The sequence below is a fragment of the Pteropus medius genome, unplaced genomic scaffold, assembly GCF_902729225.1.
Source record: "Pteropus medius unplaced genomic scaffold, Ma_sr-lr_union100, whole genome shotgun sequence".
NCBI lineage: Eukaryota > Metazoa > Chordata > Mammalia > Chiroptera > Pteropodidae > Pteropus > Pteropus medius.
Genome location: NW_024356248.1, coordinates 1,081,282 through 1,108,477, shown reverse-complemented (window position 1 = coordinate 1,108,477; position 27,196 = coordinate 1,081,282). Strand labels below are relative to the sequence as shown.

The window sequence follows — 27,196 nt, the reverse complement described above, 5'->3', positions numbered from 1 at the left end:
AGAGAGGGGAAGGGAAGTCTCAGAGAGGGCATGTGACTTGTCCTGGGGAAACACCTTGTTAGCGCAGAGGCTGAGCAAAGCAGGTCTCCCCCAGAGCGGTATGCGCCTCCCTCCCCACTGCACCACGCTGCCTTTTCTGGGCCTAAGGGGGCTCTCCCATTTCCCTTCCCTTTTCTCACACCCCTCCCCCAACCCACTTTCTTGTGACACCAGCTGGACCCTGGCACTTTCAGCTGATGCTGAAATGAAGCCCCAGGGGACTATAAAACTTACAAAATTGAGAACAGTGGGGAAAGGGGCAAGGAAATGAGAGAAAGAGCTGAAAACCTTTTGTGGGGAGGGGAGAGGAGGGGCGAATGGGAAGCCGATCCTTGGTACCCAGGCAGCCGGGGCGGGGCTTCTGCTGGGACCCGCCCACATGTACCGGCTCCCCGGCCTCTGACCCGGGAAGGCTCAGAGGGCAGCCCCAGAAACCACAAACGAGCCCTCAAGGAGCCAGCTTCTAGCTTCCCCTTGGGACAGCCAGCCAGTGTGCTTCAGACTCAGAAGGGCTAGTTGGTTGATTGGTTGGTTGGTTAGTGTGAGTTTCCTACCCCTGGACACGAATTTCTGCTAACAGCCCCAGTCCAGTCGGTGGGGCGAGAGCTGCGGTGTGACACCAGAGGTGGACCGCTGCTGTCCCAGGCCTGACCTCCCAGGCCTGCTTCGAACAGCATTAAAGACTCTGCAGGGCACAGGTGAGGCTAATAGCTGGGAAAGCTGCCCAGGCACTTAGGATCCTGGCCAGGAAAGGCAGTCTGTCCAGTGGGGGCAGGGCTCCTGGAACCGGGATTAGCTGGAGTTGTTGGCGCCCCATCCCCCATGGCACCTGGAGAAAAACTGGACCCGCTTCCGGACCCCTTCATCCTGCAGCCGCCCGTCTTCCACCCGGTGAGCAGCCACTCAGACTGGGACCCTCCCAGGTCTCAGGGGGCCTCCTTTCCAGCGGGGTCCAGATCCCAGGTGGTGGGATGGAAAGGCCCTCAGTCTTGGGCCCAGCTTCGCCAGCATCTGCCCACCGGCTCCGGAAAGTCCCTCCTGAGCTTAGTAAAATGGCTGACCAGCTAATTCCCACTTGGATGTGAGTGACTGTTGGGTTCACAGGGCCCTTGCATTTTTAAGAGGAGTGGAGCCTGGAGACAGTGCTGGGCCCCTACTGCATGATGGGTGACTAGGAGGACCTGGGGCAAGTGGGTAGTATCGTTGGGGGGACACCACGTACCCAGGAAGAGCAGTCTCACCTCCAGCCTGGAAGGGAGTCAGGGGTGGGAGCTTCCTAGCTTCCTCCTCGTGCTCAGTGCCCACGTGGATTTTCTGAAGCCTGGTCACCCTTCACAGAAGGCTGACCTCCCAGTGGACTCCACCCTCCCACTCATGAGCACTAATGATCACTTTCTCCTTACTTGGCCCCTTTCTCTCACAAGAATCGCATCCGCTGTTAATTACAGACCAGGCCTAGAGCCTGAGAAGAGAGAGGGACGGAAGTGCTGAGCCCAGCGACGCTGTGGGTGCTCCCGCACCTCTCAAGGTGCCCGAGTAAGGGGGTAAAGCAGCTGCCCTGGTTACAACCGCTCCTTGCTTTGCAGGCTGCAAGCTCCCTCCCACCTGGGGGGCAGTGCTGTCCGGTCTCTGCTCTTTCTATGTGGCCTGGGCTTCCAAAGCCTGCTGGGAGGTGGAGAATGCCACGTGAGGGCTGGTCTTGTGACGCTGCCGGAGGTGCACCCGCTGCACATCCATTGGTTCTGCAAGCGCCTGCTCAGAGCCCCGGCTGTGCTAAGGCCCGGCACTGAGCCTTGGGAGAGAACGGCGGGGCTTCGGTTTGTGCCTCCCAGTGTAGACAGCCAGCCACACGTTTCCCTGTAAGCCAGCCGTCCAAAGGCCAAGCCAGTCATACCAGCTAAGCGTTCTAGAGGATGGGGAAGGGAGAAATAGTTCAGGCACCGAAATGGATGATTCTCGGGAAGATGTCAGGAGCCTTGAAAGTCAAGTCAGATTTCACAGGGTGGAAGGAGAGCAGAGGAAACAGCCCCAGAAAAAGGGGGGTGTAAAAGTATACCTTATATTTTAAGAATGCCAGGCAGCTTCTCTGCTTAGGAACGTGAGCCCGGGAGGCTAGGCCGGGCCCTTGTTACGAATCTCTCCAGATGTCCGTGTCATGGTCCACGCTCAGGTCCCAGCTGGTCCATCCTTCTGCCTCCTAGTTCCCCAGCTCCGGCCAATAAAAAATCCTCAGGGAGCTTCGAGACCAGGCTTCTGAAGGCCAGGTTGGCATCCAGTGGACAGCAAGCCTCACTGAGGACACTACTGTGCCCTAGGAGATGGGAAGAGCGGCTGGACTGGTGCTCCAACGGGCAGCGGAACTGAATTCGGCTTCCCCAGGGCCGTGCGGCTTTGACGGTGAAAGTCCAGGAAAGGGGAAAAGGTGGAAGAGAATGTTTCAGAGAAAACTAATTTTTCACCATAAGGACATTTTCCGTTAGGGGCAGGAGAGCTGAGTTCTCTTGTTCTACCCCTCCGACGTAAGGGTCCCTTGGCCTTTTCAACAACCGTGTATGGATGGGTTTCTCCCCTTGTTCAGGTGGTTCCTTATGTCACGACAATTTTTGGTGGCCTGCGTGCAGGCAAGATGGTCATGCTACAAGGAGACGTACCCCTAGATGCACGCAGGTAAGGGAGTGCTCATCCGCTTGGGGGTTCCTCTCTGCCTTCCGGTCTCTGGGGCCTCTGACCAGAAGTTCCCTTTGAAAGCCCCGCCTCCCACCAGGTTCCAGGTGGATTTCCAGTGCGGCTGCAGCCTGCATCCCCGGCCGGATATTGCCATCCACTTCAACCCTCGCTTCCACACCACCAAGCCCCACGTCATCTGCAACACCCTGCACAACGAGCGCTGGCAAGCCGAGGCCCGCTGGCCCCGCTTGGCCCTGCAGAGAGGAGCCAGCTTCTTCATCCTCTTTCTCTTTGGAAATGAGGAAATGAAGGTAAGGAGAAGGCCGTGGGGGTGTCTAGAACGTGTGTCCTTCCGCCCCCCCTTCCTTCTGCGGAGTTCCCCATGTCACTGTGTTAAAGAGGATGGGGTGAGAGGTCAAGTACAGAGAGGACCAAGGAGTTGCCGAGCCCGGGTCCCGTAGTCCTGGGCCCACACCGCCTGGGACTCGTGGGAACTCTGTGGTGCTCGTCCCTGGAGAGGGTGCCACTGCCATAGTCGCAGTAAGTCAGGAGCACCTGCAGGATGCCGGCACTGATCTAAGCCCCTAAATATCGGCTCACGGAATCCTCGCCATGACCTATGAGGAAGGTACTTCCATTCTCCCCATCTCACAGCTGAGGGGCGGGGCACTGGGAGGGAGAACTTGAACTTGGCCTCCGGGCTTTCACTGCTGATGTGAACCCCCGCCAGAAAGATGACGGGATTCTCGAACTTCTCCAGAGGGAAGAAGCTTGTGGGAGACATGAGTGGAGGGAGAGACTGTGGGCTAGGGGTCCACACAGCCTCCTGAGCCTCCTTTCCTCACCTGTGCCTGGGGATGCTGCCGCCGCCGCTGGCAGGTCTGCGGAGAGGCAAGAGGAGGGTGGGTATGGGGACGTGCAGTGTCAGGGAAGAGAGTGGCATTGAAAACTGCCTCGGTTCTGAGGCCAGCTCTGCCACCCGCCAGCTCTGCACCTGGGGAAGCTCACTGAGGCTCCACGAGCCTCAGGCACCTTGTCTGTAAAATGTACCTGCTTCACAGAGTTGGGGTGAAGCTAAATGAGGAAAATTCCAGGTAAGAGCGCTCACCAATGCGTGGTCCAAATTCAACGAACAGCCCCTGTGTGTGCCTCCAGGTGAGTGTGAACGGACAGCACTTTCTCCACTACCGCTACCGGCTCCCACTGTCTCGTGTGGACACCCTGGGCATATTTGGTGACATCTTGGTGAAGGCCGTTGGATTCCTGAACATCAACGTAAGTTCCCTTGGAGCCAAGGCCTGGGTGACAGTGGCTGCCGACTTCCTCTGGTGCCTGGACAGGCCCGGGACCCCTTCCTGCCTCTAACAAGCCCTGTCACACCAGTTACAGCCAAGGTAGAGGGGCTCCACTGAGGTGTCAGATATGAGTGGGGTGAGGGGAAGAGAAGGAGACTGCAGAAGGGGCCCAAGAGCCTCGGGCAGAAGTCCATACTGGGCGTGGGGCCTGGTCAACACGGAGGAGCAGTGCCCGGGAGGAAAGTCACTCAGAGACTTGGAGCCGCGGGGCCCAAACATAGCAGCTGGCTGCATCACTCCCGCCTGAGCAGCTTATTAAACATGTAGAGTTCTGGGGCCGGCCACCAGAGATGCTGATTTGGTATGTGAGGCATGGCCTAGGGATCAGCACGTTCATGATGCCGGGTTTGGGACCCTCTGAGGAGGCCCGTAGGGAGGACGAGGAGCCGTCAAGGCTGAAGCGGCCTCTGTCCATCTCCCGGGCTCAGGCAGGGCAGCTGGCCCACAGAGCTTACAGTGGCCCGGAATCCTGTTGTTGCTTTTTCTCTTTCCAAACAGCCATTTGCAGAGGGTGGCAGCGAGTACCCAGTTGGACATGTGAGTCTCTTGCGAGCAAGGTGGGCCCTTGTGGTCCCAGCCACGGAAGCTGAGCCTCTGGTTCTCCGGTCCTCCCCCAGCGTGACCTGCCCCCTGCTGGGCTGCTGATCCCCTTGCACAGGCCCAGCTCTCCTTCCCCCACTGCGCAGTTGCCATGGATACAGCTGGCTCTGCCTCAGTCCCTGGAGAGCTGGGATTTGTCCCTCCCAGCCAGACTCCAGGCGCAGCCTGGGAAGGTGGGTGGGGATGGGATGGCTGCCCAGGATGGGCAGGGCCCAGTATTCCTATCAGAAGATCCCTTTAGGTTGGAGCTTTCGATTCCCAGAGCAACCCCTGGAGGGAGCTGGGGTTGGCCTGAAGGGCAGAAGGGGAGGTGAGGCCCAGGTACTTGCCCAGGGCCACGTAGTGAGTGAATGACAGACAGACCCTCCTCCAGTTCTTCCCGTTACTCCAGAGCTGGTGTCCATCTGAATCCAAGAGGATCACATGGGGCTCCAGTCCTTCACCTGTGGTGCCTGTGAGGGAGACAAACCCCAAACCTCCCCTACTGTAATAATATCAAGAGGTTCCCTTTCATGAGGCAGACACCATGCGACCTCCACGTCCCTCCTTTCTTTCCTTGACAGCCTTTCCAGCTGAGGAGCCCCAGGCTGGTGAGTGACCTCCTTCCTCATTCTGGTGGGGGTGTAGTCCCTCACCTGCCCCACCTAGTGGGAAATGCTCTCAGCACCCTGCATAGAAAGTGCAGGCTGGGGTGGGCCGACAGCTTCAGGTTGAAGCTCCAGCTTCATTGGACCTTTCCTCCATTTATTCTGCATATAATTATTTGATACTCTTCTGCGTCAGGCCCAGTGTCAGGCTCTAGGATAGAGAGACAAACCAGCCCCAGGCCTCCAGTGGCTCACGGGCTGCTGAGGTGGCAGACCAATGAATGGGCCATTACACTTTGGGGTGCAGCGACGGGGGACATATATGATGTCACAGCACAGACAGGCACCCACTCAGCCTGGAAACGCCAGGGAGAGCAGAGTATTGGGGGCCAGGCCTGCAGGAAGCGTTCAGTAAATGAGCAGAGCTGAGTCTCCTCTTGGCAGAGACTCACTTGCTCCAGCATCACTCCCAACCCCTGCCGGCCCCTGAGGGTGGCCCACAAAGCTGCTCCTGGGGACAGCAGCTTTCCCTGATCCCCTCTGTGAGTCATCTCCCTTGTTCCTTCAGGAGGTACCCTGCTCACGTCCCCTTCCCCGGGGTCTGTGGCCCGGACAGGTCATTGTGGTGCGGGGGCTGGTCTTGCCAGAGCCTAAGGAGTAAGTATGAAGATGGAGGGAGGGAGAAGCATCTCTGTGCCAGGCATGAGCTTCGTACATGGGCATTTTCTCGTTAGTCACCAATGCCACCATTTAATCCCCGTCTTGCAGATGAGGAGACAGCATAGAGGGGAAGTATGCTGCGCGGTGACACAGAGCTTGTAATAGGGATTGGGACCAGGACTTGGGCTGCTTTCGTGGCCCCAGAAGCTCTAATTCTGGGAGCATCTTCCTTGCTAGTATACCCGGTCAGGGCAACCAGCCTCTTGTCACAAGTCCTCCCTGGGGCCTCAAGAAAGGCCCTTGAAAGGTGCAGGCTGAGACCTAGAGAGAGGATGCCACCTCCCGTGATGACACAGGGCGTGGTTTAGGAAACACAGCCCACTGGCCCCAGAGGGAAGCCCTGGTGCTGTGAAGTGGGGACTTGGGAGGCCACAGTAACCAAGTGGATTCTCCACCAGGGGGCGCTCCTGCTCCTTTTCTCAAAACTGCGGGCCCAAAGGGTTTCTCTTTTACCTCCTTCCCTCCCCTCCCCTCCCACGCCTTTTCTTCTCCCATTTCCCTTCTCGTCCCTCCGTCTTTCTTCTTTCTGGAATTGCATTGGGTTTCCTAACTTTTCTGGGCTAGATTGCCTGGGTTTGGCTTCTGCTGAGGACACTTGCTACCCAAGCAACTTCTAGGTTATTCCTTTTCTGTGCCTCAGTTTCCTTGTCTATAATAAGGGGTGATAATAGGTCTGGCTTCAGGGGTGATATTGTTGCAGAAAAATCAGACCGACAAGAAACCAAGCACCACTCAGAGCGTTGGAGAACTCAGGTTTATTACACCGGCGGCCCCAGGAAAGCTAGCGCTCTGAAGATCTGGGCCCTGAGCTCAGGGGTAACCTTGCTTTTATAGGGCTTATCCATGCAGTTACAGTTGGCATGGGCCGATTGATTAATTTGTCCTCAGGTGGTTCCAGAGAGCAGGAGTTGCTGTGGGCTACAGGCAGTTACAAGGATTTAGGCAATACAGCTGTTATCTAGACAGAACAAGCAGAGGGGAGGGTGAGTCTTCAGTTGATCTCGAGGTCGCCCTGCCCTTCGGCCTGTGTGGCAAGCACGTCTGCAGAAGCAGAACAAAGAGCCGATTACAAGGTTAGCCATTTGAGTGGAAAATCCCTCTTCAGTATAAATGCTTAGAATTGTGCCAGGCACATAGCAAGCCCTCCACAAATGTGGTGGTATCAGAATTTTCTCGCCGGAGGCGGGGAGTAAGGGGAGCGCCCTCTGTTCTACTCTTTCTCCTTTCGTTTTGTGTTTGAAGTCACCCCCTCACTAACCCCTTGCCCTGCACACTCTCGCATTCTGGGCCAGGCATGCTCATAACCCTGGACAGCCAGAGCTGGATTCCTTATTTTGCCTCTTTTAAACTGTGTGGTCTTGGGCAAATCACTACACTTCTCTGGGTCTAGAATCCTGAGTTTCTCCATCAGAAAAAAAAAAAAAAAAGAGAGAAAACAGAATCCCAACCCCTATGGGAAAATGGGAAATAGTTCTACAGTGATAGAACTGCCCCCCCCACCCCTCTCCCTAGCAAAAAAAAAAAAAAAAAAAAAAAAAAACCTTGGAGACATGAGACCAGGTTGATATTGTAGCTCAGGGTCACGTGGTTATTAGTGAAACAGCAAATAATTTAACTGCTCTCTTGCGAGGCCCATGAACTTGTGTGCCCTCAGAGGCCTGACAGGTCACGTGAACAGTGAGGCACCTGGTTCACTGTAGGAAGCCGGTGAAGTGAAAAGAATCTTTCCATGGGCCCACTCAGATCTTCTGATTATTTCTAGAGAAAATCTGGAAGCCATCTTTTATCTAAACTCTCGCCTTTTTTAATATGCTATTACTTTAAAGTTGAAGAATAGCACAGGCCAACCAGAACAGTTCTACAGGCCAGTTCGGCCGTGGGCCACCAACGTCCAGACGGCACAGTGCCGGCCCTGAGCACAGAGCCTACAGTAAATGTGGCTGCGGCAGCAGCTTTGAAAGTGACTGTGTCTTGAATTGGACAAATGGAGCGAGAATCGGAGGTCGTGGGGTTTGTTTGCACAAAACGTGTACCCTTCCTCTCTGTCCTCTCCCCGCAAGCACTGAGGTTGGGGGGCTCCTATCGCAGCCTCAGAGTGCTTGAGCAGGGCTTCACCGGCCATCTGGATGGAGCCCGTCACCCCACCGAGGGCTGTGCCGGACGGGGCTGAGGTGGGAGGACTGGGGACTCCAAGAGTTCTCAGGCCAATGGCAAAATGTCGCCTTTGCTTGGGAAGAGCCTGGGGAAGGGGTTTGGGGCTGGGCCTGGCCAGCTCCCGGCCTCAGCGGGGCGGAGGCTTCCTGCAGGCCACGCTCCAGGGTTCCTGCCTTCTGAGCTTCTGCCCGGCATTCAGCCCAGAGCCCCTGGGAGTGGCCTGAAAGGCCCACCGGGACGGGCATGCCATGCACTTGGCCCTGCCATGCACTTGGCCCTGCCACGTGGATCCTGCTTCTCTTCTCAGCTCCCAGCCACTTCCTGCCAAGTCTCAGTCAAGGTGACTGTGGACACAAAGCAGCCTGTGTCTGCCCTGCCTGAGAGGCAGCCGCGAGGCAGTAGAGAGAGTGCCCCAAACCTGGAGTCCTGAATCCTGGGTCACATCCTGGCCCGAAGCCCCACAGCTGTCACTAGCAACAGAGCAAGTCCTTTAGCTTCTCGTCCTTGTCAGTCAAAGGGGCGTCACTCATGGCACAGGATTTCTGTGAGAAGTCCAGAAAATCGACGGTAGCTCGACAACACCTAGTGTGTGCCACGTACTTGCTGAATTTCACATACACTATGTCCTTTGCTCCATCAGTGGCCCTGTGAGGTACGTGTTGTGTTTTATGGCATTATTTTTAAGTAATAGGTGCGATTCAAGTGTTTATGATATACCAGGTACCTTCTAACACTTTGCACACATGTGGCAAGTCGTTTAATTCTCACAACCACTCCACAGGCAGGTGCAGTACTATTGTTATCCCCCACGATACAGATGAGGAAACTGAGGCACAAACACTTGCTTGCCCGAGGTCACCGGACTAGAACGTAGCAGAACCAGCGTTGAACCCAGGCAGCCTCGCTCTAACCCCGATGCTATTTGCAGAGCGCGTAAGCCACTCCCTGGCACATGGCACTTAACAGATGTGAGCTGCTACTAATGTAACTATCCCCCTTTTGAAGAGGACAGACTGAGGCCCAGGCAAGGTCATTTGCTCCCCCATCGTCCTGCAGCCAGTAAGTGGCAACCTGGGGATTCCATCTCAGGTGTGAGACACAATCAGGTGTTTCCACTCTGAGCTGTTAGGTGACTAAGCGCTTGTTTCTGGGGCGGAATCTACCCAGTCTCCCAGCCACTCCCCACCATCATCCCACCCTTCAGGGCCCAGCAGCAGCAGCCAGGGGTGGGGCGTGGGAATCAGGGAGCCACGGCCTGGGGGCTCCGAGAGCTGAGCCTTCTCTGGCCCTTTCCCGCAGTTTCACGCTGAGCCTGCTGGATGAGGCCGCCCATGTTCTGGTGACACTCAGGGCTTCCTTCACAGACAGAACTCTGGCCTGGGTCTCGTCCTGGGGACGGAAGAAGCTGATCTCGGCCCCCTTCCTCTTCTACCCCCAGCGATTCTTCGAGGTGAGTCAGAGCCAGGGATTCTCATCCTGGGGGCAGGGAAGCTGAGCTTGCTGGGGAAAACGTCCATGCCAGGGGCCCGACCCTCCACAGTGGTGCCAGGCGCCCCACGCCCAGGAACCCCGGCACAACCAGTGGCCCAGGCACGGGCATTACTAAAAAGCCTCACAATGGCCCCAGCATGCAGCCGGTGTGGAGAGCTCTCCTCTAGAGGAAGCTGCCCATTACAGATGGTGAACCTGAGGCCCAGGGCTGAGAAGAGCCATGTGGATCTTGACAAGCTGGGCCCTAGCCCTGTCCTGTTCCACCGCTGGGCGCCCTGTGGGTCCAGTCTCTGTGTCCTCTGAGGGGAGGAGTGGCTCACTGGGGGCATGGGGCAGGCAGCAGAGGGTCCGTCGGGAAGTCTGCAGCCCTCATGCCCTCCCTTCCCAGGTGCTGCTCCTGTGCCAGGAGGGAGGGCTGAAGCTGGCGCTCAACGGGCAGGGCCTGGGGGCCACCAGCCTGGGCCAGCAGGCCCTGGAGCGGCTGCGGGAGCTCCGGGTCAGTGGTGGCGTCCAGCTCTACTGTGTCCACTACTGAGGGGGAAGCCGGGGTCGAGGATGGCCAGCCCGTGGCCTGGGGCCACCCTCTCCCCTCATTAAAGTGCCCACCTGGTGCCGCTGCATCAAGCTGGGCTCACTCTGGGGCCACGAGCCTGAGTCTGCAGCAGAGGCCAGGCCCGGGGTGTGCAGGCTCCTCCCGCTCCAAACGTCCTGGAGCCGGGGGCTGGGCTCCGTCTTCCTTCAGGGCCGAGAAAGAAGGCAGATTTGCAGCCTAACAAAGACTCAAAACACAGGGGCTTAAGGGATTCGGATGTTTATTTCCTCTCATCTAACATTTCTGGAGCCGACGGTCCACGTCCAGGGGAGCCTTTCTGTTGTCCTTGTCGTCGTCCCATCACCCTTAGGACATCCGCGTCATCTGTCTTCCAGCACTTTGCCGCACGTTTTATTGTTGTAAGAACCGGTGACATAGACGGGATAGAGGGTGAAGCGTGGCGGAGGGGCGCCGCTCCCGTCCGCGGTCACGGAGCTGGTCCATGGGCCACAGAGCCACCACCAGGCCTTGTCTCCTCGTCAGCGCATGCGCCCAGCGTTCTCCACCGATGCTCCTCGCGACAACAGGTCCCAAAGCGCACCGTGCTATCCCAGGAGGAGGAACACCGACCTGGGTTCAGATCCTGACGCCTCCGTGAGCTTAGATTTCCCGGGTTTGGGCAAATTCAGTGTGCCCCTAGGGAAATGGCAGCGACCCGGCAGAGTGGTTGCGAGAACTGGTTGCGAATCGAAGTTGCTGAAAATGCCTCGTACCGAGTGGGAACTCGGTGAACGGTGGCTCCGATCGACGTTCTGAGACATACGCTAGCCCCACTGATGTCGCCAACACCTCATCTCCAGCACGAGCCGGACCTTAGAAAACGAAGGGTCTCACCGGTGGGGACAGCCTCACGGGTCAGTGACAAAGTGCTCGCTGCTGCTCACGGGTCTACTCCATCCGTTGAACAACCTGCCCCTCCGCAGCCCCGACGCCCTCGTCCACAGGCCGGCGTCTGGATCGTGTAGTCCAGGGGGCTGTAGACCGGTTGCTTAAGAATGTGATGAACTTCCCTGGGAATCACAGACAGACAGACAGACAGACTCTGGGTTCCAGAGGGTGTCAGGGTGTGGTGCAGAAGGAGGGGACAGGTCACTCACAGCCAACCTTTGACTGATCACCTCCCTACCTTCTCTCTCTCTCGTTATGTGTACGATTCAGCGACTCAATGTGCCCTGCTCTGTCCACCTGATTGTTCAGGGGACAGCTGTCCTTAACTCCCCCTTTTGTGCCAGGCCCCATGCTGACGTTTGACATGTTATCTCCTGTCATCCCTCCCTGTCCCAAAGGGGTATTACCACACCCTCCTAATGAGACTGTCTCCTGAGCCTTGGGGAGACTTAGTAGCAGGTCTGACGTCTCTGCTAGGAAGTGGAGGAGCCAGGATTTGCAACCAGGATCCACACTCGAGAGCCGTGGCTCCCTCCATGGAGCCGGGCTGATGCCGTGCAGACCTTTTGCTGTGCTGTGGGGATTAAAGAAGCAGCCTTTCATATCTTTGGGATTGTGAGCAAAGTGGAAATTGTCACCTTTCCCCCAGGGCCAGAGTAGTGGTAGCCATGGTGACCCCACTGGAGGATGGCTTTTTCCTGGGGGCCACTCTCTGGGGAGGGTTGCTGGTGGTAGAGGTAGCAGCATAGCAGCCTGTGAGATGAGCGTTCTGGGGCTCATTATTTCTGAGCCCACACATGGGGCATGCAGGGAAATAGCTGGGAATCGTTTTGAGGAAAGATAATTTCCAGAAATCCTGGAGCAGACTGACCCAGGTTAATTTGGGCACTTAAAGGACAATGGCTTCATATAACAGCCACGGCTAAGTAAAGGCTAGACTCTTTGTGATAAATAACATCCAATGGAAAGTGACCGAAAGAAGTCTCTGGAGTTCTCATGGAAGACGCCCTTCTGGCAGGGATGTTGGAGTCAGGCACCAGATGCTGGGGTTGGCCAGAGGAATTTTAGTTCCCTGCCTACCTCAAGAGTGAAATAATAGCAAGGCAGAAATAAAGTGCATTGAGCAAATTTATCGAGCATCTGCTATTGGCCAGGGATCATGCTAAGGCATCTTACATCATCTCATGTTATCTCAACGGAACACAATGAAGCAGTTATTATTGCCCCCAAATTATAAATGAATAACCCAAAGCTCGGATTTTAAGAGCTTTTCCCAAGATTATACAATTAATTGCAGCTGCTTCCTTTCTGAAGCTTGTTGAGTCAATTAAGTAGTGGAAGTGTTTGATGAAAGGGTCACTGGATTCGTTTGCTTGATCATTCAGGATGCTCACAGTCTTGTCATAATTCCAAAAGCCAGTGAGAGAGAATCAGGCACAGCTGGTCTGCAAAGCAGCCTCTAACTCCAGAATTCTTAATAGCTTCAAGCCGTTATTACTTTTGGTGAGTATTTCTCAAAGAAGACCGATGATCGCTGTCAAAGCCAGAGACATTCCAATAGATGTCCCTGTACAGTTCATGCTCTGAAAAGTAGAACCGTGAATTATTCAGAGTCACAGGAAAGTCCAAGACTGATGCTCCCTCCCCCTCAAGTCACACGAAGACAAACCGATTCTCCCCTCCGTCCCAAAGACCTCTCTCCAGGGAATAAGTTGACTGTGTCCCCAGGAGCTCACGCTTCAGCAGCTCCCCCTGGGGGATAAGAGAGCCCTGTCTGGGTCCTGGCTCATTCCTAACTCTCCTTGACAACACACAAGACTTTTCAGGATCTGCCCTCAGCGCTGAGCTCAGAGGCAAAGGACGGCAGCCAGGCCCTCCCTCAGAGGCCCTCCATCCAACCCTTCATTCTGCACATGAGGAAACTGAGACTCGGGGGGAGCGGCCCCTCCGAAAACCCTCAGTGGGTTAGAGAGGGTTTGAGGTCAGGTGTCCTCTATTTACAGGCAGCTCAGTACTTGGGAGGGATTCAGATAGAAGGTTGGATGAGGTGGCACTGAGAAGTCAGGGACTAGAGCAGAGGTCCCCAACCCCAGGGCTGCGGACCGGTACGAGTCCGTAACCTGTTAGGAACCAGGCCACACAGGAAGAGGTGAGTGACAGGTGAGCAAGCGAAGCTTCATCTGTATTTGCAGCTGCTCCCCAGTGCCAGCATCACCGCCTCAGCTCCACCTCAGATCGTCAGGCGTTAGATTCTCATAGGAGCACCAGTCCCTGGTGCCAGAAAGGTTGGGGACCACTGGACTAGAGGGCCCTAGTGCATGCTGGTGGGAGGCAGGAGAATGTGTAATATGGCAGCTTCAGAGTAACAGGATCTATGCTGATAAGCCTTAGATAAATCATGTGACTTCTGTGAGCCTCAGCTTTCTCTTCTGTTGAAAGGAATACGAAATACTGGTCCCCAGCACCCCGCAGGCTTGTGGGAAGAGCAGCTGTCAGTAACGGCAAGCAACTCACACGAGCTAAGCTTCTCAATTTTCACAGCACCTTCCCAATCAAACTATGAAGCGATGGCACAGAGATGCTTACCTGTTTTCTGGATGAAGAAACCAGGTGCAGTCAGTAAAGGGATCGAAAGCAATGGGATCCAGTGGGTGCAACACTGGTTTTTGAGTCAAAGCAATTGGTTCACATTCTGAAGTGTTCATTTAGCATTGGTGACCTTGGGCAAGTTGCGTGCTTGGCCAGTCAGTATTTGTATAAGAGCTGTCAGGAGGGCTCCTCTGATATTTGCCAACAGCTGCCCCATATCTTCCTGTAAACAGAACCCCAAAAAGAATCACCCCATCGGGGTCTTACCTGATTGTTCCATTACAAGCCCTATCTCATTTTAGTAACAAAGTGCTCACAGTTTGAACATAAAAGATCGTAGTGCCAGATTTCACCAATTCTTTACCAACTGGACAATGTCATCCGAAAGCCGTGGTCTAAGCTTGTTGTCCAAGTAGTTGCTGACGGTGTAATTGTCTTTCCCCACCACATCCTTCAAAAGGTCACATTTCACCATGGCTACTCTGTCATCCTGTTTGCTCTCGTTGGAAGAGACGGACCCTAGAATCACAGACAGACACCCTAAGATGCTGCTGCCATGCTCAGCAGTACAAGTTGGGAGAAGAGGGAGGAGAAAAGACAGAAAGTTCCTCGACTGACCACTGAGCGTCGCTATCCCTGTCTTCCACCCTCGTGCCCTCTTGTTACAGGCCAAATTTAACCATGAGTTACGTAGCAAACAATTGAACAATTTAACAATTGCCAACAGCTGCCCCCATATCTTCCTGTAAACAGAACCCCCCAAAGAATCACCCTATCGGTGATTGTTAAATTGTTTGCTACATAACTTTTGTAACTTAAATACTTAACTATGTGTTGCAAACATGTTCCCATAGCAACAGACTTGGAACTATGTCATAACTTGGAATCTGTTATGCATTTCGGTCGTTTAAACTTGTTCTCGAATATGGACCATGACATTATAAAAAATATACACGAATTGTGCATTTGGGGGCACGTGTCATTCTCAGACAAGTTTTTGAGTCTTTTGAGTGTCTACCAGTAAGAAACAGGTCTCATTCAACCCTCTTACAATCCTCCCAGGCGAAAATGGCTGTCTCCCTTTCATGGAACCAATCTTGACCCAGAGAACTTAACTAACATACCCAAGTGACAAAAGCTGCAAAGCAAGGATTTGAAAGAACTCCAAAGGCCCAGCGATGTCTGCCCTATTGTGTAGAAATTGTGTGGCTTGATGGCAAGAGAGTGCTTATCATTTTCTTACTTCCTGGCTTGGTTCTAGACACTTAAGGGAGAGTCACAACAGAATTGTCGACTGATGGAGTCCACGTTCCATTACTTCCTGAATGAAGATCGAAGATCTTATCATTCAAAGGGGAACAGATGCTAATTACCACAAAACTGAGTTGTTCTTTTGTTTCTGGTTTTCAACATAAGCCTGGTGTTTAAACAAATAATTCATCTTTACCTGAAATGGTCACGTGGACCACACGGCCATCTTCCACGTAGATGGCCCAGTGCTTATAGACACCTCGAGAAACGGCAGTCATGTCTCCAGGCATGGAGTCTTGGCGTGACCACAACAGAAAAATCAGAATACAAACAGACTTGTAGGAAACACCGGGCTTGGCCGGGAGAGCCGCAGAACTACTAAGCGCCATGCAAGGCCTACTGGTGTGGGAGACCCCACTGACTGCTGGGATCACCAGCTTTGCTGTCACTCTCGGAGAAACCCCTTTGGGGGCATGAGAGACAGGAAGCCCAGACAGAAGATGGACTGAACCCTTTGCTTCTCATTAGATTGGCCCTCCAGGTCCTCGCACATTCGTCCTGCCCCATTGTTGTATTGACCTTGTCTGTTATTTTCTGTTCTGATACTCCGACATCCCGAGCCTTACTGAACCTGGAGCGACCGCCCCTCTCGGGTCTAGCCAATTCTTGAAGATCGTACCGCTCACCCAAAAACGTGTTTTCGAAAAGCAAAGCGACCAATCCAGAGCCCACACCCCCAACTACTTCCTTGAAGAGGCTTTCACACTCCAGGCTAATGTCCGCCTACCCTAAACACCCCAGGCCCGGATACCAGACAGCTGGAGACAGCTCGTGGGCCTCAGGGCCTGAAGAAATCGTTCTGAGTAGCCGGTCCTAAACCTGCTTACCCCGCCTCGGTCATCCTTCCCATAGAAACCACAGTAAAGATTCTCGCCCACCTTTTTCCCCACCTGCCTCCTGACCAACCCAGTGCTTCCTCGTGTGCCCCCGGCCCCATGGCATGCCCCCCCACCACATCCTTCAAAAGGTCACATTTCCATTTGCAATCTTTCCCATTGCAATCGTCTACTGATCTATTGTCCCCACTGACGCTCAGGTAGTCGATTAACACGCTATTTTAAAGCAGGTTGTTCATAGTTTCATCGAGTAGCCTCCTCCTCACCTTCTGGACGTTCATTCATTGTGAGATACAAACCGAAGGCTTCTTAGGGCCACACCATGGCCAGCTGGGCCAAGCGTCAGGTGATGTGGTGACCGCACGGCTACCAGCGCGAAGTGTCCATGACCTGTGTCCGACGGCCCCGCGGGCTCAAAAGGCAGAATGAACACCCCACTCGCTGGTGTTGGCGCTGGGGCCGGGGAGGTTACGGGGCTCACCCGAGGCCCCTCAGCCAGCAAGCAGTTTCGCCCTCCCCACTCCCCGCTCTGGTCCCCCTGGGCACACCTTCTCATGGGCTGAGAGTGTCCCACCCCACATTCTAGGTGATCCCCATAGAATAAAGCCTGTTTCCTGCCCCGCGTCCTCTGGCGTCACTCAGCCCAGGCTGCTCAATCAGAGGCCCAGAGTCACCCTCCTCCCTCTCCCCGGCATCAGATTACCAAGTGCCTTCAATGCCATCTTCGTCCCATGTCCCCTTCCTCTAACTGGGGTCAGAGAAGTGCTGTCCCTCACCTCTGGCTCCCATTCCAACTGCTCCTTATCCACCTCCATGTCATGCAGTGGAAACTTCCAGAGGGAACATCTGGCAATGACCTACCTGGGCCTTGGAATGAAGCGCACACCCTTCAGGCAGCTCACGATCTGGCTCCCGTCCCTCGTCCCTTTCCACCTCCGTCGCCTTCTCTGCTTTTATTGAGCTACTGGTGTTTCCTTCTCTCTGCCTCCACCCCCTCCCCACCCCCAGGTCCTCTCCTTGAAGCAGGTGGGCTCTCCCCAGCAGGCATCCCTTCCCCTGAGGTGTCTCACTGCCTCAGGATGGACCAGCAGTCCCTCCTCTGGACCCCCAGGTCCTTCTGGCACTGCCACCTCTCTATACATAGACCACTTTTCTGTACCTATTTGTCCTCCCCCGGGTTTGGGATCTAGCGGGGGATGGGAAGAGCAGGGTGTGAGGGCCAGCCTGCCCAGTTCCTCCACCTGTATAGTAAGGCCGTCGACCGGGACACAGTAGGGTGAAGTGACTTGAGGAAGGTCCCCCAGCTGGTCAGCGGCAGTGTGAGAACCTGAACTGGCTACCCGTGACTTTTAGAGCAGTGGGTCCCCCCGCCCACCCACTGTCGCCTGCTGATAATCCTTGGAAGTTCTTCCAGACCCGAAGGTGCTCTTCACGCATGTGATACACCTGGGTTCCATCCTCATCTGATGTTGGACAAGTTGGACCAGTTACCTAATCTCTGGTGCCCGGGTCCCCACGTGCAGACGGAGGAATGTTGTCAGCCTTGTTGTCAGGACTTAATGAGCTAAGAGCTTTTAAATGCCAGACTCTGCAGTATGAGCATGAGACTTAATATGCAGTGGTACTATGAGAATTCATGCTGTAATATTAATATGAGAAATACTGTGCAGGCTCTACTGGCAGTTTCCCAAAGCCCCATCTGTAACCTGACAAAGAATTCCAGAAAGGAGCAGGATCCCCCTAGAGGGGGCCTTACCAACTCACAGCAGCACCAGTCATATCTCAGATTAGTGGCAAATTTCTCACTGTTATCAAAAATAACTTCATATGTCTTCTCGTAGCCAATCATCTCCTTTGCAGAACTGATGATCTCATCCATGGGCCGGGGTCAAAATATATGGTCCAAGTGCTCGTTGACCCGGTACGGGCAGCCCCGAGCCGTCCTCTTCAGGGTCTTTTGTCACCATAGCCTTGCCACTCAGAAACGTGAGCGTGTTGGAGGACCCGATCCTGAGGAATCTCCACCTGGAGTCACAGGGCAGATGTGGCAGGGAGACAGAAGGCAGGAGAAAAGACAGGAGGACGAAAGGTACCGGTTCTAGAGATTTGGGTGATAAACCTTCCCCCACCAAACAGTACAAGAATCCTATATTTTGTTCTTTTCGTTAGCAAGATGTTTACATGTCGTAGATGTCACGATCATCAACGGCTGGGTCGCAAGACGATGCCGTAGTATTATGTTATGGGAGAGCACATAGTCTATTTGACCGATCTCCTTTTATTGAGCCTTTAGGTTATTCAGAAGTTCAGCCCCTATAGAGAATTATGTTAGAAATACACTGATACACCTGTTCATTTTTACACCCCTCACAGTTATGCTTTCTCTTACAAGGCCCCTAAGGGTCATCTGGATTAGACGAGCTTGATTTACTGTTTATAGTCAATTGCTACGTTTTTACAACACCCTCAGTATAAATGATCACTTGTAGAAAACATACAAGGTGCAAATGTGTTACTCTGATATTGATGACGATTTTTTTTCCCCCTTGGTGAAAATATGCCATCGAAGGTTGGTGGCATGGCCCCGTGGGATGGGAATCGGTTTGCCTCTAATTTAGCAGGTTCATTCCAGCCATCTTTGTCTTTCTTTCATTGACAATACATACATCAGTTCCATTCGTTCTCCTGTTAACTGGTTTTATCACCCTCCTGCTTCTGTGGTACTGATGAATTAAGTAAATTATTACCAGGTGCTTGCCACGTGTTTTCGTGAGAATTTTCCTTTTGGATGTGCACCTATGAAAACCGTTTCTGCTAAGGAGCATCCGTTACATAATACTAAGACAGCTAGTTTGTGAAATCATGTACTTAGGAAAGACACAACACTGACAGCCCTTTTATGTAACACTTTGACTGCGAGCTCTTGATAAATGTCGCTGCTTTAAATCACTTCATCGTTGTCTGCAAGAACGGAGTCAATCGGCTTTGAGCTGGAGGGATCCCAGCATTAAAGCCGCCCGACTGTGCCGAAGGAGACAATGAGTCTCTCTCCCTGTTTCTGCCAGGACCTATGGGATCCCACAGTGACGACACAGCAGGATGTGGATGGACCCTCTGCTCAAGCGCTGCTCAAGCTCTGCTCATGGAGAAACCAACTCAGGTCTCCCTTGGTGGGATTTGGCTTTCAATCATTCTCGTTATGTTAATAAATCTTTTGAAAATTATATTTTCAGCAGTCCTTACGTGGAGTCAAATGGATCACATAACCATCCCCCATCCTTATAACCAATGTGGAAAATCTCAGTCAGGTCTCCAGCCTCGAGTTCTCCAAGAAACTGCAAGAGGAAAACCAGAGATAGTGTGGACAGACTTCTAGGCAACAGCAGAAACCCTGGGAGGCTTCGCCTGGGCAGCTGCAGCTCAACCTGGGGACCCCCTTGCTGAGGTTCAGCACCTGGTAGGAGCCTAGGAGGAGCACCTGTCCCCTGTGGAATCTCATCTTGCTCTCAGACAGCCCCCTCTGAGGGGGACCCAGGAGCTAGACCACTGAGAAATTCTGGAATGGGAGAAAGGAAGATCATTTGGGTGAGTATATGATGTGTGTGTGTTGTGTGTCTGTGTATGTTGCATGTATGTGTGTTGTGCGTACTGTATCGGTGTCAGTGTATATGTTGCGTATCATGTGCTGTGTGTGTATCGTGCATATATATGGTGTGTGCGTTGTGTGTACATGTGCACGCACTCAGATGCAGATGCGCGTGAGTAGGTACTTTGTGCACGTGTCCGGAGCGTGTCGACACAACAGCTGGCACAATATCCTTCCCCGAGGCTGGAGCCTGAGGCCCATCCTCATCAAAGTCAGACAGGTGAGCCTCGAGCTTCTCTGCCCTTCACACGCTGACCTGCACATTCTCACCACACCTCTTACCCTGGCTGTCCGTGGCCACAACAGATACCTCCTCACACTGTCCCCTCCAGCGTCAGGACACCCACCCTTGGAGATGGCCACCCGAGAAAAGGAACTGACAGCACCCTAACGAGACCTGAGCCTTTGAGGAGGCCCTTGTGGGGCCACCCCGCTTTCTGCACTGAGGGGTCTGCTGGCAAGTTCCCTACCGTAACTGCAGCCTGCACACTGCCCCAGGAAGGAAGCGTCACCCCATTGCTCAGGTGGGAAAACGGAGGATCAGAGAGGTACAGGGACTTGCCCAAGAACACTCAGCTGGAGGTGCCAGATCTCCTCTGCCACACCTCCCCTGCCCTGTCTCGTCTCTGCCTTCCTCCCCTTCCACCTCCTTCCTGCTCCCCAATGTCCCAGCCCAGAGCACCTCAGCTCCCCGATTTGAGAATTTTTCAGTTCTTCCTCTCTGTGCCCGACCTCAGCAAATGACGACCTTCCTCCAGCCCTCCTCCCAGGCCACCCACTCTGACTGGGGGGCAGCTCCCCTTCACCTTCTTTCTCCTGTCAATATCCAATAACCAACTTTGACCTTGGACGTTTCTCCTGATTCACTTCCTTGTTCATCTCTCGCCCAAGACTCAGTTCCCAGCAGCCGAGTCCCTGCCTCTGTGAATCCCACAGCCTCCTGTCCCGACCACTCCATGTCCAGTCTCCCCAAGACCCACTGTAGCCTTTCTTTCCAGAGGGCCCATCTGGCCATGACCTTCCTCTGGCTCAGGGCACAGGCATGCCCCTGCACAGTTGGCAGGCCACTCACCCTTCCTCACCCCACCTCGCCCCACCTGCCCTCTGCCCTCCCTGCTGACTGATCACCTTGCTCTTCCCCTCCCCACAGACCTCACTCGTGCTCTGCTTCTCTGTAGCACCTCGCTCTGCTCTGCCCACCTTCCCACAGCCCTCCTCCTCTTCTCCCCCAAGCAGACAGCCTCCTGCTCTGAGAAGCTGCCCTGAAGCCCACCCAGGCCTGGCTTAGCTGCCACTCTAGGTCCCCAGGCTCCTGGGACCTCCACCTCTCCCACTGGATCATGTCGGCTGCAATTCCCTTGATCTGTCTGCACCCGCCCTGGGTTTTGAGCTCCAGTGAGGAGGATCCTGGATGCTCATCCTCCCTCCCCACATCGCCAGGATCCAGCAAAGGGCCTGGCTTGGAACAGAAGCCAAGGGAATGAGCAGGGAGGAGGCTGCCTCGAGGGCCAGCGGGGCCAGATCTCCTGCCCAGCTCCTCCTCTCTGTCAGCCAGGGCAGATCGGCCCCAGAGACGGTCTCCAACTGGGCAGCATGAGAGAACTAGTCACTTCGTTCCCAAATGTCTAATGTCATGGCCAGGGTACTGTCAACAACTGCCTTTGGAAAACCAAAACGTCAGCTCGAGTCCCTGCCTGGGTAAAGAATGGGGCAAGACGCAGGCCCTGGGGACCAAGGCAGGCTGCCCGCCCTTCCTGGGGAAGCGGGGCCATGCAGGCCGGGACTGCTTCATTCTCGGGAGCGGCAGGAGTGCAGCTTGTTTCTGCCGGCGGTGTGGCTGTGTACCACCGACATGAGCCTGCCCCTCCCTGGACCATTTCTGGTTCAGGAGAATTGGGCCGCTGACAGGGCAGATTTCGGTCAGAGGCTGAAATTCGAACGCACTTGATCAAGTGGGACAAATGCCTTGGAGGAAAGAGAGAGAACAGACTGGTGCTGAGCACGCCCGTCTGCAGCCAGCGGCTGAGGCAGACGACCTGGAGGTTCACTCACTTCCCAAGTCCCGGGTCCCCTTACTGGCCCACACTGCAGCTTCTTCCTCAGCTCAGGAAGGCACAGCTCCCAGACACCCACAGCTCCTCCACATGGGTGCCCCCAGACACCCCCCTCTCTCTGGGCCAGACACAGACAGGAGGCTCACTCTGTCCGAAGACCTCACAGTCCTGCAGGAAAAGAGATTTTTAAACCTTTTCCATGAGAGCCTTTTAAAGATAAGCTTGGAGTTAACTGTGTCCAAGGCCAGGAACCCAGACAGAGGCCTGTATAAGAGGGGAGCCGCCCTCCCACCATAGAGCCGCTGACAGAGCGTTCCCGGGGATTTATGGAGGCCACGGTCATGTCTGGGGTTCTGGTGCTGGAGTGACAGGTTTTATTCCGAGGTTGAGAATTTCGCTTTCAGTTTCCTTTTGAGACTATTTAAGAACGACTGAATCCGCAATATGTTTTAAAGGGAGATTCAATATTTATCTAAAGATCAGTGATTACCTAACTCCGAGATCCCAGGGCCTCTCCCAGCAAAGCCCTGGACAATGTTCCTGCTCCAGGAAGGAGAGGCACAGCGGTGTCACCCCCCAGGGCCCACACAGGCCCTCGCCTTACACCAACTCCGGAAAGTACACGGGGCAGGAGAGTCGGGGTGCCGCATGCCATGGGGAAAACCTTCAGAAGGCGGGTGCCTTGGATCTTGGAGTTCCCAGGAGCTCATTGCCCCTTGGGACGCAGGTGGCTGCAAGAAGCAGAACTTAACTAGCAGCGGCTTCGACAGCCTGGACATTCACTGTCCCCCTAAGAGGAAGACAGGAGGCAGATGACTCAGGGTCAGTTCGGCAGCTTGCCAAAGCCATCGAGGTCCTTTCGTCTTTCTGTCTCGCTGGGCCTCTGTTTGCGGCGTCACCCTGCTTGGTCCCGTATCCTGCAGCGCCTCGAGCATCAGCTGCTGGGAAAGATTAGAGCACTCTGTGCGTCACCGGCATCTGCAGGAGAGGCTCTTTTTGCCAAAATAACATCAGGAACTTTGTTGTCCTGGGAGCTGTTGATAGGGTGGGGGTGAGGGTGGGGATTGGTTAGGCCACCGGTAAGTGCAGTGTACTCGTCTGTTTCCAAATCTACTGCAACAAAAATAGGGCTTAGTCTGCTTGGGCTGCTGTCAAACCCACAGCCTAGGTGGCCGAAACAACGGAAATTGATTTTCTCACAATTCCGGAGGCCAGAAATCTGAATTCAAGGTGCCGGCATGGTCAGATTCTGCCGAGACTCCCTTTTGCGCTTGCAGACAGCCGCCTTCCCCCGAAGCCCTCACGTGGTCTTTTCTGCGTGCACAGGGGAAGCAAGCTCTCTGGTATCTTTCCCTATAAGGGCACGAATTCTATCAAACCAGGGCCCACCCTCATGGTCTCATCTAACACCGATTACCTCCCAAAGAGCCCATCTCCAGATACCATCCCACTGGGAGCTAAAACTTCAACTTGTGAATTTTGTGCAAACACAAAAATTTGGTTCATGATAGGGCTGCAAACACAAAAATTTGGTCCATGATAGGGCTGCAAGAGATTACAGCCGGTTCACAAACTGTAGAGGAGGCAAGACCCCATCAGAGAGATCTCATGCCCAGGACATTCTGGAAGGGTGTCCCAACAGCATCTCCTGGCCCTAAGTCTCCTTCGCCAGACACAGTCCCAGACACAGTGTCCAATGCCTACTGACTCCTCTGGCCTTGGCCTCAGGCCTGGCACAGCCTATTCTCTTTCTAAGTGACATTGATATTTAAATTTCTATAGAGCTTCACTTTCCTTGTTCATAAAAGTGATATAACAAACAGTGACTGGCTGCTTCCCAGTGTAGAGCTTAGGTTCAAAATGGAGAAAGCAGCAGAAGAAAGAAGGGAAGGCTTTACGCCTTACAAATGGTGTTGCTTTGGGCCCTCACCTTCCTCTCCTCACCTCAGTCGTCCCCACTGGAAGACTGAGGGCTTCCTGTTTTTCTGCACTGAGAGGCTGAGTCTGTGGACCTGGAGGCACACAATGGGCAGGGACTCTGGTCATCACTGGCTCAGCCAGAGCCACCTCCATCACTCAGCTTTAGGTTCTGAGGTCCATCATCCACGGCCGGTTAATTCCGAGGTCTACACTTCTCCCCGCTCCTGTTTTCCTTTCATGCCTGGGCATCCAGGAGACGACTCTACCTTCTTTCCACCTCGAAATCCTATCAGACTTTGTTTAACATTTTAAAAGTTCCTAGGGTCCTTTCTCATGCTAGCAAGTCGTCTTTGACTGTGTCAAATTTAACAGCAGAGACCTTGAAGAGGAAGGAAGTCAGGACCGGTGTGCCGAGAGTCATGGCCCACATGCCAAAGCCACCAGAGGAGCAGCGGTGGGGAGAAGCAAAGACCTCGGCTGCGGAATCCACCCAACAACTTTTAGCCTGAAAGACTAGAAACTGGTCTCAGAAACTGGAGTCCAGTGGCAGAGCTGGCTCCAGCTGGGCCTGCGATGACCAGGGTCACTACTCCTTCTGAAGCTCCCGGTCCAGACTCACTGCCTCCTGTCTAGTAAAGGTTGAAGCCCTCATTCTTACAGAGGAGGTAACTGAGATGAGGGGAGGGTGGGAGTGGCCCCAAGTGACACCGCTCGAGGGAGACAAGACCTTGCAGCTTACTATTTTCTTTTTCCATTTTAAACATGACCTTACTGCAGGGAGGTGATTGATCAGTGACGCTTATACTCCTTTTCAAAATAAAGCTCACTTGGAAATAGAATGGGCAGTGCCAGGCCTGGGGCCAAGGCCAGGGGAGCCAGCGACTGGAGCTCTGTCCAGTCCAGGAACATGCGGCCAGGGGGTAATGTTGGAAGAGGCAGTGCCTTTCTCAGGTCCCCTGTGAATCAGCTTTTTCTGATGGGGGTTCTGCCCACATCTTCAAGCTTGCTGCAATATCTTCCAGTCTCCAGTGAGGCCATCACCCCCATTTTTCCTGCCAGATCCTGTAGGGAACCAGTCTGATTGAGATCTGGTTCCAGCCTCTTCGGAGCCTTACAATGAAGCCATGTATTACAGTGGGTGGAAACAGGTGAGTGCAACTTATGTGTTGGTTATTCGACCAATAGCCATGTCTCCCTACCCCATCGCCACACACACATGCACGAGCGAGCACACACACACGTAACTCACCTTGTCACAGACTTGTGGAGCCCTGCTCTTCACTGGGCAGCAGGAGCCCCTCCACAGATCCTGTTTGGGTCACCGTGAGTATTCTGAGCCTGCCAGGGAAGCCTCTTTCCCTTTACCCACGACAGGTTTGGAGTGGAAATGTGACCTAGTTCTGGCCAGTGAAGGGTGGTGGGGGGCGTGTGGGGACAGACGACCAGGGATTATGGAAAAATTCTCCTTGAAAAAAAAAAAAGACAAGAGATGGAAAAAACAATTTCCTTTATTGCTTTTGAACGTTGCCAGGTGAAACTATGCCACGTGAGGCTGTTGCTTGGGTAAGAACATGCTTTCTCAGGCACAGAGCCTAGATTTTGTTTGGGTTGCGACAGAGCCCTTCCCAGGACCAGTTGATGCAAGTGGGCCACCCCCTGGAATGTGCAGTGCGCCTTCCCAGAACTGCCTCTGTTCCAGTCATGGCCCGAGCCAGCTGCCTCCTCCCCAGCTGCACACCACTGAGCTGGGCCCACTCCTTCCCAGCCCTGGTGCGGCTGATAGGAGGGGGACCTTCCAGGGCTCCATGGCAGACACAGAACCAACAGGATGGAAAAGCCTGGGTCCTCAGTGGCCTTGGTGACCTGCTGGACTGAACCTGAGTCACCTGCCTCCCATTCTCCTGTCATAGGGACAGTGACTGTCCAGGCCGTCAAAGCCCCTTTCAGTTAAGTTTTGCTTCTTGCAGCCACCTGCATCCCAAGGTGGCAAGAGGCTATTTAGCAATGGGACCTATGTCTCACCTCTTAGAACTACCGTTAAGTTGCTGACTCATTGCTAAACTCAGCTCAAGACCAAACAACAAACATCCTGGATCCATGATTTCTACATAAGCATATATGGGTTTTACTTCCTCCTCAGCATGGTGACCAGATCATCTGCATTCTTCACCTTGAAAGAAACCAATCCATTTTGAGAACCAACATGCTCCATTTTACATAATGGGCCTAACCAATCTCAACTGACCTAGCCAACAACCTTCATTTCCATGGAGGACTTTAATGAAGGCTCCCTATCATCTTGTGCCATGTGAGAGGGGGCTTCAAGAGATCTAATCTTTGATTTTGGCCTTTGTCCATTGGGTTTGGGAAGGTTGAGAACTGGCATGAAATATTACATCAATAGAGCTCAGACAAAAAGAAAGGAAATTGAACTGGGAGAAAGCTATTCTTATGCCGACACCGAGGTGTGGATGGGCACATGTTTACACTGGACCAGACAGGGCCCCAGCAGCGGGGAGCTGGCATGGAGCCATTTGTAAGTCCTGAGAAGGGAAAGGGTGCCTAAGCTCCTCTAAATCAGCAACCAAGAAAGAACAAAAAGCCTCACTAATGAAAATCCCCTACTAAGGCAACTTGGGGGGCTGTCACACACACACGCCATACGATGTTTCAACACAAAAGACAGTGACTATAAGAAGCCTTTCTACATTCTGATCAAAGATTCGCCTCTAGAGTTTCAAAGTAATTTGTTTTCACACCCTGCTCCCAGTCTCCCCACCTCAGAGGTTTACGAGAAACTCAACCTTATCTTTTCTACGCATCTCTTCCGTTTGATGTAAAATCATTAAACCGCTGAAGCATGTGTACTCCAATTGTAACTTCTGACATAACAAATGTTCCTTTGCTTTACTTTCCTGCCTATATAAGCATCTCCCCCAAGTTAGAGCACTGTTTCAAGGCTAGCCCCTCGGTAAGGCCTAAATAAAACTTTTCTTAAATGTACAGAGATTCAGTTGTCTTTTCCTGACAGCCAGGGCTGATGAAGGAGAGTATTTCTGAGGAAACTACCAAAGTCTCTTTCAGGGAAATGGTCATTTTGAGCATCTGCCAAGCCCAGCGGGCAGCAGCAGCAGTCCTCAAGGGACTAGCTACAAGTGGTCATTCCTTACCGCAACCCCGCCTGCAAGGGCTCAGTGGGGCCTGCCACCCTTTCACCCCGTAGAGTCTACGCCAACCTTGTACCACATGATCAGGCCCCATCCGGCACAGCTCATTGGCCAAGTGGGGTGACCTGACCCAACGGCAGCCAATCAGTAGGCTGAGCTAGGAGTGAGATGAGCCAATCAGATTCTCTCTCGGGAACTGGGAGCGCTTGGCAGGTTTGGGGAGATAGGCCGCAGGTGAGTGTGTGGGATCAGAGACTTGCGGGGGTCATGGGAAGGCCAAGCGGTGAGGAAGCATAAATAAGGGTGGTTTTAAAAAGATTGGCAAGAGCATGTACTGAGTTTCCTTATGGCAAAGGTTGGGTTTGGTTTGGTTTGAACTCCAGGAATGTCTACAGACTCCAGCTGCTGAGTCTAGAAGCCATCCCGGGTCTAGTTCCAGGACAAGGTCCTGGCTGTCAGATGGTTCCTGTTCTTGTATATCAAGCTGGTCTGTTCCCCTTACTGCCTCCGTGTATCCTCCCGACCAGAAACGCCCATTACCTGAGATAACCGGAGTGGGACTTCGTTTCCTGCAAGAATA

General features: G+C 53.8%; 1 protein-coding gene across 4 annotated transcripts; it reads left to right on the top strand.

Moving 5' to 3' along the window:
* The first annotated feature begins 315 nt into the window (after positions 1–315).
* LGALS12 (galectin 12) lies at positions 316–13,712 on the top strand. 4 transcript variants are annotated; one of them, XM_039860282.1, is made up of 10 exons: positions 318–737; positions 2,618–2,706; positions 2,804–3,017; positions 3,862–3,981; positions 4,560–4,598; positions 5,225–5,251; positions 5,817–5,905; positions 8,763–8,774; positions 9,422–9,572; positions 10,002–11,754. In XM_039860282.1, the coding sequence occupies exons 2-10, from the start codon at positions 2,666–2,668 to the stop codon at positions 10,146–10,148; spliced, it is 840 nt and encodes a 279-aa protein (XP_039716216.1). In that variant the 5' UTR covers positions 318–737; positions 2,618–2,665; the 3' UTR covers positions 10,149–11,754. The 4 variants fall into 4 exon arrangements, with proteins under 4 accessions (XP_039716217.1, XP_039716216.1, XP_039716214.1 ...); XM_039860280.1 differs by having other exon boundaries at positions 318–930; XM_039860281.1 differs by lacking the exon at positions 8,763–8,774 and having other exon boundaries at positions 319–930.
* The last annotated feature ends 13,484 nt before the right edge of the window (positions 13,713–27,196 follow it).